General features: G+C 39.7%; 1 protein-coding gene across 1 annotated transcript in view; it reads left to right on the plus strand.

Moving 5' to 3' along the window:
- The first annotated feature begins 10,359 nt into the window (after positions 1–10,359).
- Positions 10,360–19,438, plus strand: part of LOC126336729 (glutathione S-transferase D5-like) — a 34,519-nt gene continuing 25,440 nt past the window's right edge. The window contains exons 1-2 of the mRNA XM_050000716.1: positions 10,360–10,466; positions 18,971–19,123. Coding sequence (XP_049856673.1) covers positions 18,980–19,123 — 144 coding nt within the window. The 5' untranslated portion in view covers positions 10,360–10,466; positions 18,971–18,979. The remainder of the gene's footprint in view (positions 10,467–18,970; positions 19,124–19,438) is intronic.

A 19,438-nucleotide genomic window follows, 5' to 3' on the forward strand; every position in this document is an offset into this window, starting at 1 on the left:
TAGCACTAGGTAAATACACGCGAGCACCGCGTTCGCTAGATTTGTATATACGCAGTACGCACCTTTATAAGAAAATACATTCCTTAAGTTTATGTACACAAGTTTTCCGACATTAGGTGTATGTGCATTTATGTTTAATTTTACGCGCTTCGTGCACTGTGTATTAATTAAATAAATTTTTTATCCTACACAGTTAACAAGATGATGACACACTAAATTTGTTTACAACAGTGAGCTTATATCAGGAAGAAATCTTTTCCAACCAGCACATCTGGCGTGGAATGAAAAATAAAATCAATGTAGATTTCATTAAACTACACATTTAATAAAATAAAATTTTATTCATTATGATAAGGCATTACTGTTTGACTTCGTTAGCGCGAATTAGCGCAAGACGAACTCATGGTTAACAGGAAAAAAAAATTGGTCCAGGTAGTAATACATTAGTTCTAATAGTAAATTTTATCGGTTAACACGAATTTCGGTTAAGGCGAATTACGAACACTTTTTTTCAGTCCCAAGCGTAAATAAATTTCATTTTAACACAAACTTCCAATGTAACAGTAATTTTTTTTCCGAAATGAACGCAAGAAATGTAACTACAGAGCTGAATACCCATTGTGGATTCGTTTCTGACCTATAGTAGGTCGGGAGCTGCGATTATCAGCGTGTAGAGTACATTTAACGAAAAATTATGAAAGTATGTTTCACAGATATCTGCGCTTTGTCACGCGTAATGAAAACAAAATAAGACCTGTTACCTCCAACACCAAAAGAATAGTTGCTTGGGAGAACTGGCAGGATGGAAAATTCGTTATAAGAAAGGAACATAATCAAATTTTTCGAGTAAGATCGATGAATTTATGGATTATAGCTTAGACTAAAATGTCTGAATCAGCTATATAAATTCCAGGATGGTATGTTCGATGTGTTGACTTTGCTGGTTAGATGTTCCCCAAGACCATTAATTTTGTCTTAGAGCTGCTACAAATATTTGTTTCTAATCTTGATGCGCCTTGGAAAACATCATCGGTCAATGTGCTTACGTAGTATTTATTAAACATTCATTTGCCACGCATGAAGAGTATGAAGAAACAGCTCACCGAAGATAAGAAAGGTACAATTTATATCGAAAAAGAAAGGGAACACTACAGTAAACGTACGTGTGTAACACTTTGCAGAAGTGTAACATGAACGAACAGAAATGTCTCTCGATATACACCAAACATTAGTGTCACACATCATGACTCAAAGGTGATAAGCGTTATCGCTACGCTTGCTTTTGAATGGATTGGCGATATAATTTCCAGGCTGTCCCTGTCATAGAGTACAGACGGCTTTGGTAGTTTGGTAGGCCATTGCACTAGAGTACAGACGCCACCACGTTATACTAGTTTTGATCCACCCCGTGTATGTCACTTCCCTAGTGCTACCCACATCTGAGGGGCTTCCCCCCATCCGCCACCTGGGGAGGCGTCCGATGGGGAACTAGCAATCCCACGCGGTGATCAAGGAGTGGGAGCTGCGTACATCGAAGTGCTCAGCAATATCTACGAGACTTCTTCAGCTTATGTTAATATCGGCGAATCAACTCAAGAATTCCGCATCATGAGGGGTGTCAATCACGGCGATCCCATCTCCCCAAAACTGTTCTCCGCTGTACTGGAAATGCCTATGTCAAAGCTGAGCTGGGAAGGTAAGGAATTTAGAATTGATAAAAGAAGGCTTACCAACTTTAGATTTTCAGTTGATACTGCATTACTGCCCAACGACTTAGCAGAGCTCCAAAACTTAGTTACAAATCTTGCATCGGAATGTCAGTTGGTTGGCCTGAACATGAATCTTTCCAAAACAAAAGTAATGTCCAACAAATGTGTCCCAGCTGGAGATGTGAAAGTCAAGGACAGTCCATTAGAGAGGTCAGTGAATATATCTGCCGTGGCCAGATTATAAATATGAAGGGAGATGTAAGGCCAGAAATCTATCGGGGCATCAAGCTTGGCTGTCAAGCATTTGGGAGGAATTCAACAGCATTCAGATCAAAATATGCCAGTAAATCTGAAGAAAACAGTATCTGAACAATGCATTCTTCATGTGCTGACATGTGGTTGCGAGACATGGACACTCAACTCTTTTACAAAAGGGAAACTTACGACAGCACAGAGAGCCATGGAAAGATCAATGCTGGGCTATATAAGAAATGATAGGAAAAGGGCAGATGACATCCGGTCTGTGACGAAGGTTAAGGACATCTTAGAGACAGTAGGCTCCTTGAAATGGCAGTGGGTTGACCATGTCTCGAGAAGGAAAGACAGCAGATGGACGAAGCTAGTACTGGAGTGGAGTGCGAGAGAGCATCGGAGACCTAGTGGAAGACCACCGGACAGATGGGACAAAGATATCAAGAAGATCGTTGGTAGCACCTTACAGAGAACTGCCCAAGACCGTTCCACTTGGAGAGTACACCTGAAAGCCTACCTCAATCCACTACTCGAAGAGGCCCTATCATGTAATGATTGGACTGGCTGATGATAATGATGATGATGATGATGATATACCAAACCTACAGAGAATTGCAAATGGGAAGAGCACAAATACAGAGAGGTCAGACAACGCGCGTTGCAGTTTTGCAGCTGTTCCAAATTGATATTCGTGAGGAATGCTTTTGCAAACAAATCGCTAACAGTCCTTCGTAACACACCGGCCAATCACTGTTACGTTCACCGGTGCCTGCACAGCTGTGAATTCTATTTTACTTTACGTTTTAAAATACGTGTATTACTTTCAATCTCCGGTGCGGACTTGGTCCACTCGGTTAAAAATATCTTCCCTCGAAGTTGTGGAAACACCGTTCTCGCCTGCCCAAATTAAGCCCGGTGCCCCACTATTTTATTCACACATTGACGATCTCCCTATGTTCTCAATGAATATCGCCCGTGATGCTTAGAACTTTTCGTGCTGCTTTGAAATACCAGCCAGTCTATGCAGTGATCATTCGTGTTGCGCTGAAGTATCAGTTACGCCGTGTATGTTTTATTCGTGTTATTATTGCTTTGTTGAGCGCTAAATTGAATTTATAACATTACTAGACGGATGAGGAACGTTTTCCTGGAACATTGTCTATTGCTTTTTCAACGCCTCAAGGGCACCTAACAGGATCATATAAGTTCAATAAATAGCGTCTTTTAAATCTCAGTCCTCTCTCACTCATGAAATATCGGTATAAGAACCTTCTTACTTTAAAGTCACATTCTTTGGTACAAAAATGTACCACATACGAATATCAATGACTCTGTGAAGAAAGTGCTTCCATGAAAAACCACTTGTATTCGTCGAATCTCCACCATAGCAGTTAGAAAATGGTGTATGTTTGTGTGTTTAGCTTGCACTGAATAAGATGGCTCAAATTAGGTCTATTTATTTCACTCCTTCCACCGCACCGTTCTTTATCCGCCTTCTGCACCTCGCACCAACCCTCCCCCCTCCCCACCCACCGCAGCGATCTTAAGACTGAACAAGCTATAAAATATGGCCCGCTGTGACGTTGCCCATGAAACAATTTGGGATCGCCAAGCCTGGTATAAAGATTAATTTAAAAAATTGAAGATTTTTAACCCTACAGTTTTGAGTAATCTTCCGAAATTCTCAATATTAATTTTACTTCAATTTATTTTTAGATTCTTCTGGAACAACTCGCCTACTAGAGGTTCGGAAAATAAAAGAAACCCATACCGAACATCTTAATAGGTTTGAGGAATTTCATAATATATCTTCGTCAGATAGAGGAAGTTTTGGTGACAGCTTTACTGAATGTGCACGAAAAATAATTTTTAAATTGGGCACATTTAAACCACAAGGACCGTTTCCAAAGGATCCAGAAGCAAGGCAATGTTGTTCATCCTGTCATTACTCATATTTCAACAAGTCTGGAATAAATATTTCAAGACCATGGCTATGTTATTCTAATATTTCAAACAAACCGAATTTTCAGTTTTAGATGTTGTTTGCAGATGGTCAAAGCAAATGATGCTACTCCGCATTGGTTAGCGGGGTTTTTAACGGTGTTTCAGTTAGAAGCAATTTTACACAATGTATATTTGACCATGAAAACTCACTGCAGCATATTAACGCTGCTCTATCTTGTAAGAATTGGTTACAAGATAGTAACATTGATACTTTACTGCAAAGTGAAATCAATAGTAAAATTACTCGCTGGCGAGATGTACTGCTTCGTGTTATTAATGTTACAATTACTATAGCTTCACGTAATTTCCCATTAAGAGGCTATAATTCTGAATCTGGAAATTTCATGTCAAATTTGGGATCACTATCGAATTATGATCCTATTTTAAAAGAACTTCTTTTAAAACCAAAAGGTGAAATAAAATAATTAAGACCACGATTCAAAATGAGATCATTAGTTTACTTGCTACTGTATATAAAGAAAATATTCTTTTATAAATTAAAAAAGCTCTGTTTATGCTGATTATTTTGGATGCAACTAAAGACCTGTCAAAAACTGACCAACTTTCTGTATTTTTTTCGATATATCTCGATAGTAGAAAATTATGGTCGTGTGTTTAAAGAAATAAAAATGTACGAGTCGTTTTTGGGATTTATATCAGTAGCTGATTTTAGTGCAGAAGGGCTTAAAAGTGAAATTTTTATTACCATAAAAGAATATGGAATGGATTCGTCAAAATGCAGAGGGCAGAGTTACGATGGAGAAAATGTTATGTCGGGTGTGTATGGACGATTACAAGCCCTTATAAAAGAACATGCGCCAAATGCCGATTATACTCATTGTACAGCACATGCATTAAATTTATTTTTAAATGATGTAGCAAAAGGTACTCGTGAAGCGTCAATTGTTTTCGATAATTTGGAAAAAATATATACCTCTTTTGGCAATAGTGCAAAATGCTAGTCAGTGCTGAGTAACGATAAGTATTTAAAACATAAAATTACTCTTAAGAAGGTATGCCCTGCTAGATGGTCTTCAAGATACGACGCTGTATCAGCTACAAGGGAAATTATTCATTAATAATGAAAACCTTGTACCATATAAATTTAATTTCCACTAAAAACGATGAGCGTGACGGAAGTAAAGCTATAATTAATATTTTACAGAACTACGATTTTATAGTGCATGTCGCCTTTTTTAATCCATTATTTGAAATCATTAATCCAATTTCTAAGGCTCTACAGCATGAAAATAATGACTTACAGGAAACTAATATTTTACTAAGTAACATTTTGAATAGACTGAGCTGAATAAGGATTCATAATTCATTCAAGTGTCTGCTAACCGAGTCCAGAGACTTAGCAAAAGAGTGGGCGGTAACAGCTGTTTTCAAAAATAAAAGACGGAAGAGGATGAAGCGATGTTTCGATGAGTTATCAGAAGATGAAAGAATTTCAGACCCGGGACCGTACTTCAAAGTAAGAGTGTATTGCTGTTTAGATATATTAATTTCTCAAACTAAACAAAGATTTCAAAGCCTCTGTGACCTTAGTAATACATTAGAAGTATTGCAACCGATGACACTCTTCTCATTTGCAAATGAAGAAATAAAAACTGGAGAGGGAAAACTGACTGATAAATTCAGTAAAGACATGTCATTTTATCTGTATGAACAAATAATGTCTTTGAAAGTGTGCTTCAGAACTGAAATTCAGAAAATCCATTCCATTAATGAACTCACGGAGTTATTATTGGCTAAATTCAACTGCCTCGCATCCAGTTTTTCGGAGGTAATAACAGAATGTTTCCTATTTTTTACCCTTCCAGTAACGACTCCAACCGCTGAAAGAAGTTTTTCGAAATTAAAACTGATTAAAGCTATCTTAGAACTTCTATGAGTTAAGAACGGCTTTCGGACTTATACGTGCTGTCTATAAAGGCAGAACATTTCCAAAAACTAAAATCGTCTTCAACTATGGATGATATAACAAGTAAGTTTGCCGAAAATAGGTGAGAAAAGCATATATTTGAATTTTTTGCCTAACTTAATTCCTAGGAGCATGAATTGTGAATAATTACTTACCTATGTAATTTATGGGACTTAACATCTAAGGTCATCAGTCGCCTAGAACTTAGAACTAATTAAACCTAACTAACCTAAGGACATCACACACATCCATGCCGGAGGCAGGATTCGAACCTGCGACCGTAGCGGTCGCGCGGTTCCGGACTGAAGCGCCTAGAACCGCTCTGCCACCCCGGCCGGCCACCCTGCTGTAGGGCCCGTCTAAGGCAAGCTACGCCACCCAGTTGACGACATGTGGCCAGCCAATGTTCCATGAAGTGACGAATCAAATTTTGCGCTGCAGGGTTAAGTGAATACACAGAACTACCTAATTCGCCGTACATGCTCGTCTAATGCGTATTCACAAGCATCTATATCTCGGTCTGTTCTTCTGTGAAGGCAATACACCCAAAGGGCCTTCCAGGTGTACCGTGACGTATGCGCGCTATCGAGACTCCTTGTACGGCACGTGCTTCCTGCTTTCGAAGAGCGCAGATTTGTGGAAACCACTGTTTTCATGAAATGGGGCAAAATGTCACGTCGCTCGAGCAGTGAAATATCTGCTTAACGCAACCTTCCACGAACGTGTTATCTCCAGTGGTTTCTCAGACGCATGGCTTGTAAGATTACCTGATCTGAATCGTTGTGAGTTTTCGGTCTGGTGATATCTAAAAGAACGCTTTTACCATAGACACGTTCAGTTTCTACCTCATCTGAAGGCCAGTACACAGGAACACGTTGCTCAGATTCCATCGGAACTGCTGCGAGCAATTGTTGATCACGTCGTTTTACGGGTGCACCATCTCGTCGACGTCTCCGATGCTCCTAATGAACAACTTTTTGTTCAATGCGGTTACTAATAAAGTCAGCATTATGCCTTTCTCACTTGTTTGAGCTTTTCTGTCCATGTCCTGTTCCTAATCCGTCACCTATGGAACCATTTCTATACGTCTTCCTTGAATTTGCAGCGCTAGATTTGCACCTGGTGGCCAAAATGGGAACAATTTCATTTCCAGCGTAAATCGGTTCCCCATTAACGAAGCCATGCGACAATTACAGACCACACTGACCCTCTGTGAGTAAGTACCCTTTAATTATAACCACCCGACACATTTGCTGATTGACCTGTGTGCTTGTTTTATTGTGAGCAACATTAATTGTGTTTATCAAGTTCTCGCCACGAAAGCATTTAGTGTAAGATATACTGTCTCGTTTTGTTTTGGTTTACTATTTTATGAAATGATGTTCAGGAAATCTGAGCGCAAGTGTTTTCTCTGTCATTGATTTTGAGGCGCTCTGATTTATGATTGTCAGTAATAAATTGTAACAAGGTATAAAAGTGTTTATCCCTCCAACTACTTACCACTACCCGCCTTTGTTGCTCCACACACGTCGTGTTAAGCATTGTGTAAATCATAGGCTTGCCGTACGTGCGGGACTAGCCCGTACAAGCCTTGTTTTTTGGCTATCGAGGGTTGCAAAAATGTTCGGGAGCGTTTTATGATTGGTGAGGACTTTTTAAAATTTTAGACCTGTATGTTCAACATAGCGTCTCACTGTCAGCCGACCTTGGAACGATCGCCGACGTATATGCGGAGGCGTGCTTACTGGTTCACTCATAATTTTTCGCTAAGTGTTAGTCATTTGGCAACAAAACAAGAGCAATGTGTTTATGTTGTTTTCGTGTGTCAAATAACGCTCCTATTGGCTTTTTGTCTCATTGTTTAGCAGTGGGCAGAGTAAACTGTGTGTTTAATATACACCAGCAACAGGAGTACAAATGTTTGAAATTGTGTAAGGACAGTAACAATGAACGCGTTTTGAGGACAGGTTTGAAGACAGACCCCAACAATTACAGAGGAATATCACTGCTGGATATAACGTACAAGATTCTTTCTAAAGTCCTTTTGAACAGGGCAGAGCCGCAATTGGATCTTCAAATCGGGGAATACCAGGGAGGTTTTAGAAAGGGCAGATCATGTTCGGAACAAATACTAAATCTCAAAAACATTATGGCATACCAAAAATCAAGGGCAAAGACATACGTAATCTCCTTCATTGATTTCAAAAAAGCATATGATTCGATTGATAGAGAATCTCTGTTGTCAGTCCTGGAAGAAATGGGTTTGGATAAGAAAACAACTAATATTATAAAAGCGACCCTTACAAATACATTTTCGAAAGTTAAATTTATGGGCGATCTATCGGAACCCTTTGCAATAAAAACGGGAGTGCGACAGGGGGATGGGCTCTCTCCGTTGCTGTTCAATTGTGCGCTTGAGAAAGTAGTCAGAGAATGGTACACAAATATTAAGAGTGGTATAAGACTGGGTTGCAAAAAGAAGAACCTTAAAGTAAATTGCATTGCTTTTGCAGATGATATGGCCCTGTTTCCTGAAACAATGGAAGAAGCAGGGGAGCAAATCCTTGAACTAAAGAAACAAGCAGCTAAAATTGGTCTTCACATCTCCTCTGAAAAAACTAAGATATTGACAAACATCAAACACTCATGTAAATACCTCAACGTTCAAGAACAGAAGATTGAAATAGTAAAAGAATTCAAATATCTCGGAGAATGGATTAGTTGGAATGCTGGGGAAAGCAAAGCAATGGAATCCAGAAAAAATAAACTTGAATTGGCCTTCCAACTAACAAAAAATACATACAACAAAAAATCCCTTTCATGAGGGTCCAAAATTACACATTACAAGATAGTGATTAAGCCAGAAGCACTGTATGCAGCAGAAACACTTAACATGAATTTCAAAGGCCAAATGGAGAAACTTGAGGTAAAGGAAAGAAAAATTTTAAGAAAAATCATTGGGCCAAAATTTCAAGACAATAAGATTATATACATAAAAAATTAAACTCTCTACTAGAAAATTGAAAAACTTTCAGATTCTATGAGAAAAAAGAGAATAAATTTTTATGGTCATCTTCTCAGAATGAATTCCAACAGATTAACTAAACAAATCTTTGACATCTTTCGTAACCGAAAAACGAAGCCCATCTGGTTTAAAGAAACTGAGAAAGACCTAGTGGAATTAAAGATTTCAGAAAATTCACTTATTGATCGAACTGCTAAATTAATTACTAAAGATGAAAACATAAGGTTCAAAGACAAATCCATAAAAAAGTACAAACCCTTCATCTCGGAAGAAGAAAGGAGAAGAAGATCGGAAAAAATGAAGAAATACTGGGCCCTAAAAAAAGAACAACGCACAAAGAAATGATTGATCCAGCGTACCCCAAGGAGGGTGAAACGAAAGAAGAGGAAGAACGCGTTTAATGCACACTATGTACTGTACAGTTTTCGGTTACACACAAAGGAAAGGGTGATATTAAACGCTAGGTGAAAAAAGCTAAATATCAGAGTACTATTAATGCTACTACTTCACCAAACTTAACATTTTTTTTAAAGACGGATATGTCATTAACGATGATTTCCTCCAGTTGGGAGAGGTTTTTTAATCGTGGGAACATCGAATCTGCAGAAAGGGATGTAATTTCAGCATCTGCTGCTAAACAGCTGCCGAACTTTAAAATTAATTCAGAACTTTCTTCTTGTGAATTTTATGATGTTATTAAAACAAACAAACCACTTCAGACAAAACTCATGTCTTGTAAAAAAAATACAACAGCATAAATAAAATTTAGTATTTGAGCAAATAGTTAAGATTTCCAAGTAATTTAAAAAATATGCCTCGGGTTGCAAGTATGGTAATACGTCCTGGGTTGGACACAAAAAAATATGTTAACCCTAGTATAACAGTTCTTTCAAATTTATGTTTGCGCGATTGTAAAACACAAAAGCGTTCGAAACTGTGATAATCTTATGAGCTGCACTGTAGTTTTCACTGCCATTTTACATATTCATCCTTAAGGGAAGAAAGAAGATAGGGCTTAGCTTTCTGTCGGCAACGAGGTCATTACAGACGGAGCGCTAACTGGCACAGAAGAGAGAAACCGCCTGTCTCCTTTTCAAACGAACTATCCCGGCATTCGCCGTAAACGATTTAGGGAAACAAGGGAAATCTGAATCTATATGGCCGACTGGGGTTTTGATCAACCGATCCATCGTCTTGGTCACCTCGTTCGGAGTATTTACCTTCCTGCGATTATCTCTGCAAGAGACATTCACACTGAAATCAAGAAATAACACTAACTAAACAGTGTGGCTAGATCTAAAATTGTATGATATTTCTCTGTAATTGTGTGCTTATCATGTATTTGACATGACAGTGATTCCTCTCCATCATCGTAGCGCAGTACGAATTGAAGCGTGCGAAAGTGCTTCTCCCTTTATCACACCAGCAGTGACTCACCGGATGTCAACGCAACTCTTCAGATATAAAACGAACGTCGGTGTCTGAGTCGCTTACAGAACTCGCAGAGAGCAGTGGAAGTGCGGCAGAAGTTTTCTTGCAGTTTCATTTGGTATGTACAACACCTGCCAAAATTTCGTTTGTTCATGAACAACATTGCGCTTAAAAGACAAACGCTTTCTTTGTAGCATAGTGCATAAGATGTGCATGGAGTATGCAAAGCCGTGTGGCGGTATGAGGTTCAACGTTGAGGCCCTACTGCATTATGCTGCTGTGAGAAGTCAAAAAAGACCTTTCGTTTCAAGAATTTATGTCAAGGGCAAACTAGCTGAGCTGACTTTCATTATTTCTCGTAGTTATTTTTAAGGTTTTAGACTTATTTATTACGATTTTTGGAAGAGTAACTTCCTCCGTTATTTTGTGCTAGAATTTATGAGACGAGTCTGTCATTCTTAAGACGCTATGCACTGTAGAGGCGTAGATGATCAGTTGTTACGCTAAAGGGAAACTTTCATACTTCCAAGTACCGCTATTTGTTCTGCCTCAGTACAAGTGAGAGCACATCACGGAAAATAACGCCTACTATTCGAATTCTGTAATCCGGAAGGAAAAAGAAAATGAAATTTACGCAAAACGTAGTTACAACCTCCATTAATAATTGGTCAGTTTTCAGAATAATCTCCGTCTTTTGCATCAGGTTTTGTCCGCCGTTCGACATTACACTGTTTTTCAAAATGATCAATACACTTTCAAGTGGCTGTAAAAAAATTGTGTGGAGATAAGTTATTATTATATGTAAGGAAACAGCAATTCAAGAAGTTTGTTTTGTTGCACTGATCTACAACAACATGGCTAACAGACAACAGAGAAGACATATCGCGTGGTTCATGTCACAATCTGCAAGAGGACAGTGACAATTTCACTTGTCAACAGAATGGTATTCCTCTGCACTTTCACAATGATGTTCGCATGTTCTTGGATGCTGAGATAACATGAAGATGTATCGGTTGTGAATCTCTGGAAATCTCTAGTTGCTCGCATGGCCCCCAAGTTCTCCGGACCTGATATCGTGTGTTTTTTACATATGGCGCTACATCAAAAGCACTGTTTCTACACCTCCGCTTTCCCACAACATGGCTGACGTAACAGGGACATATCAGGGCACCTGTGACTGACGTCGATGAGAATACTTTTCGGCGAGAGTGGGCCGTGCGTAACTACCTGTGCACCACAGAACTCAGTCTTCAGAATTATCCGTAACATCCATCTCTGTGAAGAGACGACAACATCGCTCTTCCTCTTGGGGACCGAAATCTAGGTAGCCTCATGATTAGAGGATCAGGTTGAATAATGTATGAGATAAGAACTCCTATTCAATTTTTATAAGGAAGAATTTTACTGTGAGAACACTTAGAAAACATACTTTCAGTTTTTCAGACTGTTTATATGCTGCCTAAATACGACCGTTTACCCCTTCTCCTAACACCCATCAGCACTATATTTTCCTACTCGCAGACAACATTAGCTATCACTAAGCCGGTTTTCTCAGTTCCGAAATTTTTCGTCTTCGACGATATTTTGTAATGTACGCCCATCGGCTGCATCTTCGATTCACATTCAAAGCCATGAACCTGTGTCTCGTGTTCCGTCGCAGTATTTATTAAGATATTTCCTCCTTTCATCTTGAATTAGTATAACAAGTTCGTAAACATTTCGAAAACATACTTCCAGTTTTTGAGACTGTTTATGTGCTGCGTAAATATGACCGTTTACCACTTCTCCTAACACCCATCAGCACTATATTTTCCTAATCGCAGACAACATTAGCTATCACTAAGCCGGTTTTCTCAGTTCCGAAATTTTTCGTCTTCGACGATATTTTGTAATGTACGCCCATCGGCTGCATCTTCGATTCACATTCAAAGCCATGAACCTGCGTCTCGTGTTCCGTCGCAGTATTTATTAAGATATTTCCTCCTTTCATCTTGAATTAGTATAACAAGTTCGTAAACATTTCGAAAACATACTTCCAGTTTTTGAGACTGTTTATGTGCTTCGTAAATACGACCGTTTACCCCTTCTCCTAACACCCATCAGCACTATATTTTCCTTATCGCAGACAACATTAGCTATCACTAAGCCGGTTTTCTCAGTTCCGAAATTTTTCTTCTTCGACGATATTTTGTGATGTACGTCCATCGACTGCATCTTCGATTCACATTCAAAGCCATGAACCTGTTTCTCGTGTTGCGCCGCAATATTTATTAACATTTTTCCTCCTTTCACCTTGAATTAGTATAACAAGTTGGTGGCTACTGTTTTCGATGTCCTTTAACTTTGTCGGCGCAGTTACGACGTTCAAAACGCGCTCGCTTTTACGTGAGACTGCTAGCAGTAATAAGAATATCATGGCTTTCATCGACGGAGACATGCGGCTCTTTTTGTCGCTTGCTATCTGGAACACACGATGTCACAGGGGCGTGGTATGTTCGGCCCAATCACTTCAGTGATGTGGCGGCCGTTGTGCTTCGTATCGGTCGACACTGTTTGCTCTGCTGCTTACGGACATATCTTGCGTCTAACTGTGCTGATATCTGCTGCTCCATCCCTAAAAGCAATCTCCAGCAGCTGGGCATTTCTAAGTCACAGTTAGCATTCAGTAATATTACCATAGGTCGTTACCTAATAAGCGCATCAGGAGACGGCGCGCTGATTAAGGCACTTTACTCTTCTTCTGGACAAGCCTAATTCAGTTCCTCGTCCGGACATTCAGATTTAGTTTTTTCCGATAGATCACTAAATCAATAAAGGCGAATGCCTTGAAGGTGCCTTCGAAAACCTCACAGCCAATTTCTTTTTCCCAACCGAGTTCTATCCGACGTTGTGCGGCCTTTTGTTGACAGGTTGTTAAATTCCCTTGCCATCTTACGTTGATGTCGCCTTTTTTTTTTTTCAGACAGAACCGCTCTTACGTCTTCTCACAGACAATGATGACATCCGAGCCTAAGGCAAATACATTTGCTGCTTAACGTATTTCCTTCTACGGAAGTGTAACTTGTAAGATAAGCAGTTTAGACAAGATGAGTATAGAAGCTTTTGAGATGTGGTGCTACAGAAGAACGCTGAAGATTAGATGGGTAGATTGCGTAACTAATAAGTAGATACTGAATGGAGCGGTGAGAAATGAATTTTGGGGCATAACTTGGCTAAAAGATGGGATCTGTTGATAATACAGATTCTACACCATCAGGGGACTATCAGATTAGTATTTAAGAGAAGTTTGGGATGTAAAATTTACAGACGGAGAAGAAAGAGACGAGTACAGTAGGCAGGTTCAAATGAATGTGGGGTGCAGTAGTAAATCGGACAGGAGGAGGCTTGCACACGATAGAGTACCGTGGGAAGCTGAGTCAGTCTTCGAACTGAAGGCCACAACAACAGCAGCAACAACAGTGGAACAAACATAGAAGGTGTTACTTTACTTCATACTTCGGCCGTCCTTTTTCAGGGGCTAACACACTCGATCGTTACAGACATAAATTCCGTTGATGTCATCTTTGTGTTATGATCGTCATTGACGCATGAGGCACACACACGTTTTGTTCGGGCTAGGAGTGTGACCCACCACCATTCCATTACGAGAGGAGTTAGTGTGACGTCAGAACAGTTGTTGATCATGAATTCAGGAATTGATTAGTTTTCTTGTGCATGAAACGTAAAAGGATGGACTTTTAGTTAAATAGGTGACATCTACGCGTACTAGGCAGTAAGGAAAACATTGACGTGTATGGATGTGTATGGAAGTGTATGGATGTTCACTATGATGATCATACTTGCATCTACTATGTGAGTGAGGAAGGGTGACTGGAGTGATTAGAGCAAATCGACTTCCCACGATCACAATATTTGTGTCCTTGTTTCCTAAGATTTCAAGAACATTTTTGTACGGAATCATTAGCATCGATAATTCTTACGAAGAGGTGTGTGAAACCTGATCTCACGAACTATAAGTAATAGTGTGTCCGGAAAGTAAAGCCGTTTCTGCGCGTGTCAATATTCGTTATCATTTATCAGCTCATTGTTTACTTCAAAGTCGTGCAAAAGACATTTTAAGGTTAGAGTTACTTGTTTACGTGTACAAACACAAGTTAAACACAGAAAACACGCACACAGCCTCAATCCCTTGACTTCACGTAAACCCCTAGCGCATTCTGAAATCAGACGGGCACAGCCGACTGGTACTTCATCCACAACCGAAACAACCATAGCCTCGTCGTTTACTCTTAAATAATTAGCTCTTAGTTTATTGTTGGCAGTTTGTGGTGAAATAGCCAGCAAATACCAGAAGAGGTACATATCTTCCATCGTTTAATTTTGCAGGGGCAGTACCGCAATAGCTGCTACTAAAAACATTTGTGATATTTGTTCTAGTGAATTAGACGTTTAGAAACACCAAATGTGGTTTATAAGTTCAAATCTGGTAATTTTGATCTTTCCTACTCGTATCGGTCAGGAAGACCGACAACTGTAGACAACGACTTGCTAACGACAGAAATGAAAGCAAATCTGAGTCACACACTCGAGGAACTGTCAAAGACTAGTAACCAACTTTAATCGACCATCCAGTAACATTTTCAGCAGGTTGGTAATATTAAACAAAGCTAACCGATCCACAACATGTAACTTAATATTTCAGCAAGGCAGTATAGAAGCATTTCTTGATCGCTTGATCAGTGGAGATTGACCATGGATTCTCTATGATAATCAAACTGTAAAACACAAAAAGGCAGTGTCTTTCTATGGCGAATCGCCAGGGAGTACAGCAAAGCCAGGACTACATGCCGAAAAGGCACTTTTGAGTGTTTGGCGGTCTTCACGGGGTCGTTCATTTTTAAGTCCTGAATCTTGGACAAATTGTGAATGTACACCTTTGCTGTGTACAAATGGACCGAGCAAACCAATCTTTAACTGAAAGGTGCAGAGCGACTATCAAAAGAAAAGGCGTTATTCTGCAAATTAATAATGCAAGACCGCACTACGGAAGTCGAACCCCAGAAAACATTAATCAATTTGTGTTGGATGTTTTGCCTCATTCGTCACACATGCCCGATACTGTATAATCGGATTTCTATGTACTCCGACGGTTATAAGGTTCTCTAAGTGACCCAAAATGGCACCTCCAGATGTTTTGCTCAAAAGCCAGTTGATTGTTATCGATTAGGCATTGAAAATTTGCACACTAGATGGAAAAAAGTTGTTGATAAAGAGGGCGATTACGTCACTGATTAAAAAAGAAACCTTTTTAACACTGTATCAGTTTGAGTTTAATACAAAAAGTGTCATTACTTTCTGGTGTTACTAATATTTTATTAATGCAGACAACGTATTTAGAAATTAGATGACTGCATGCAAATTTTAAGTCTAAAACACAAAATTGTTATTGTTGCATCTGTCTCTATTTGAAACCGCATCACAATTCACTTTGAGAATGACCTCCACCCTCGGAGAACATTGCTGCTGCGCAACTGTGTGTTGAATTGATGAGTAACCACTTCATTTGTTTAAAAGTTCCTTATTTTTATTTCATGGCAGGTTTCGGCTTTTGTAGTGAAGTCATCTTCTAGTGGAGTCTGAAAATTGTGCTGTATTGGAAAATTTGGGAATTTGTGTTAAGTTACTACGCAACCAAATTGCATCGGTCCCTAGGCTTACACACTACTTAATCAAACTTAAACTAACTTAAGCTAAGGACAACACAAGCACCCACGTCCGAGGGAGGACTCGAACCTGTGACGGAGCAAGCCGCGCGATCCGTGGCAAGGCGCCTGCGACCTGTGGCTACCCCTCGTGGCGTGCTGTTTCGAAGCAGAGCCATATAATTTGACGTTTCTTCACCACAGCACAATTTTCAATTTCCATCAGACAAATAGCTTCAGTATTAAAGCCGAAACCGGTCGTGGAATAAAATTAAAGAACTTGCACCAAGTCGATCAGTTAGCGAAACTTGTTTAAATAAATAAAATTGCTTACATAAAATACTTGAAACTAATTTTAACGGAATATGCTTACGTGCAAGAGGTTAATTCTGTGTGTGCTCTGCAAGATTGACAAGTCATCTACATACTCTTCTGCAGGTACCCATACGATGACATGCGCACTGAACTTTTTATCGCAGCTATCAAGTGTGCTCAGTAGTACAAACCGCTATAAGAAGCCCGAAAACTGTAATAAACGCGGGGAAGCAAGCTAACACATGCCTGAATGTAAAAACAAACCATGAGGCGAAGAGCAAAGGGCGCTTAACTTCACTGGGCTGATTGAAGGCTTATGAAGCCGTAGGATCATACTGCAATATACGAATTAATCCGCCGTTTATCAGCTGCATACTGCTTTCTGCAGCGACTATTTTACAACGTGTCACAGGATGACTCATTCCGAGTCTTTTTGTTATGTCATATCAAGACGACATAACGCTTGTGCAGGTGAATTAAGATTAGAGTTCAGAAGACTAGAAACATTTTGAGCCAGATGTGTGTGGCTAGGAAGATACAGAGACCAGGCAATAATTGCAGGGAAGAAAAAGAATTAGTAAACAACATTTTTTAATCTCTGTAGAATGGCTGACAATACAGGCGACAGATGAAGCTCTAAAATTACACCATTCACGCTAGTGTACTTGAATTTTCCGAGAAATTACAGGTGAGAAGTCTGAAAAAAAAAGAGACAGGTAATGAAGCGAATCACAGCACCTGTTAAAGATGGAAGTTAGTTGAGACACTGAACAAATTTACTTGTACTCTACTCGTATTATTTATTTACTTTATCGACGGTTGTCCATCAGACCTTACAACCATTCTTATGGATTACTGATAGCTGATCACTAAAATTATCTTTCTTGTAAATGATGAGTTACATTTCGTATTTAAGGTCAGTTCTTTAGAATACATACTTTAATGAACCAGTTAGAATCCTCAACTGGGATTAATATGTGTTGAAACATAAATCCTATAAAACACATATTAAAACAGGACATAACCTCTCAAAGTGTTATTGCTATAAATGAAATTACACTCAAAAGTACGTAGTAAAATAGCATTTCGAAATGAACCGAATGACCGCCATAAGAATTTGTACCTTGTTCTCACTGAAAAGTGAAATAATTTTCTGTGGAAACTGGAAATGTGATGATCTCAACAGCTTCATAATTTTTTTCCCTCTCAGTTCCATACTTGGTGCAAGAGAGCAACAGATGGTTTAGATACTCGACCGAGTCATCCTGATAGTCATAAAATGGCGACGCATTGATGTTGATTCTATATCTAAATCGTGGTACTGGTTGTTTCGACAAACTGTGATCTTTAAACCAGGTGTTGGTCGGGAGGACAGGTTGCAATTCCGCGTAATGCCTTCCCGGAATTTTGAAGTGTTCGATCGATTATTCCACTCGGCCTGTGTTCCCAACGCTAGGCAGATATAATATTATGTATGCAGAAACTTAATATCGAGACATAACCGATTAGACGTTGCCTCCTTTGCTGGTTGGTGAGCCTTCTTATTATCAGATGTACAACAGTGGCTTTCAACACAGACATCTGCTGTCTTACTGCGGTCTCTTCTTTCTATAATCCGCTTTATAATGTTAACAGTGAAGTTGCTCTCTTTCCTGGACCATATACTGGCTTCCAGCACTTTCACTAAACATCTCGGGTCTGTTAAGAAAAACCTTTGTTTACTGAAGAGGAGTTTAGTGTTTAACGTCCCGTCGACAACGAGGTCATTAGAGACGGAGCACCAGCTAGTATTAGAGAAAAATTGGGAAGGAAATCGCCGGTGCTCTTTCAAAGGAACCATCCTGGCATTCGCCTGAAGCGGTTTAGGGAATTCACGGAATTCCTAAATCAGGATGGGCGGACGCAGGTTTGAACCGTAGTCCTCCCGACTGCGAGTCCAGTGTGCTAACTGCAGCGCCTCCTGGCTCAGTTGTGTTACTGCAGTTCTTCTACCAAATCTTACCGCCTCTGTTATCGCAATAACTTGGGCTGCAAATGTATAAGGATCAGGAACAATTGTCCTACTTATGTCAGTGTACAGTAGAAGCTCGAAGCGTTGTTACAAAGAATTCTTTCATACCCTGGAGCAGCACTCCATCGGACATATATCTCTACACCTTAATGCTGGTAGATTTTTGGCACATCTCCTTCCGCTTAATGACACTGCCCGGACAAAGAGTTTTTTCATGCAATAGGTGGACTTTGGATTATAGACTTCGTGAGAAGCAATCGAATCCATTGTGCTACCCGTGAAGCAAGGTGCTTGAAAAGTCACTGTCCAGTCTTTAAACGTAGGGAATACCTAGGAATCACATCCTGTTGGTACCCCAAGACTTGGGGTAAATAGCAATATGATATAACTTTTCTGAGTATTTCAGGTAACTGAATGAAACGGTGATTGGGAACGCTGGAGATGGAGGCACGTTGATGGGAGAAGCTTGTGGTCAACAACGCCGATGATCGCTGGATGAAGCTTTTAGTGATGATAAGAATATTTTATAATTGTTATTACTATAAAAATCATCATTTTTTGCAAAACAATTGACGTTATCACTTTATGTTGCAGAACATTACAATGGCTCCTCCTACACTCTACATTCACATGATGAGCCCTCCATGTCGATTTGTTCGTCTGGTGGTGGCCATCGTTGAGTTGGAGGTGAATGTAGTGGTTCTGAAGGAGCTTAGCAAGGAAATGCAGACGCCTGAGATGCTGGAGGTAAGCGCATGCTCCAATTAAGTAACTATCACAAGAGTTTAGAAAACAGGGCACTTCTTTACCATCGCCGTCCAGAGTGGCCGAGCGGTTCTAGGCGCTTCAGTTTGGAACAGCGAGACCGCTACGGTCGCAGGTTCGAATCCTGCCTCGGGCATGGATGTGTGTGTTGTCCTTAGGTTAGTTAGGTTTAAGTAGTTCTAAGTCCTAGGGGACTGATGACCACGGATGTTAAGTCCCATAGTGCTCAGAGCAGTTTGAACCATTTTTTTACCATAGTAAAAATATTCGATGTCCAGTGGGTAAATCCGTGTCATC

This window comes from Schistocerca gregaria, chromosome 2, assembly GCF_023897955.1.
Source record: "Schistocerca gregaria isolate iqSchGreg1 chromosome 2, iqSchGreg1.2, whole genome shotgun sequence".
NCBI lineage: Eukaryota > Metazoa > Arthropoda > Insecta > Orthoptera > Acrididae > Schistocerca > Schistocerca gregaria.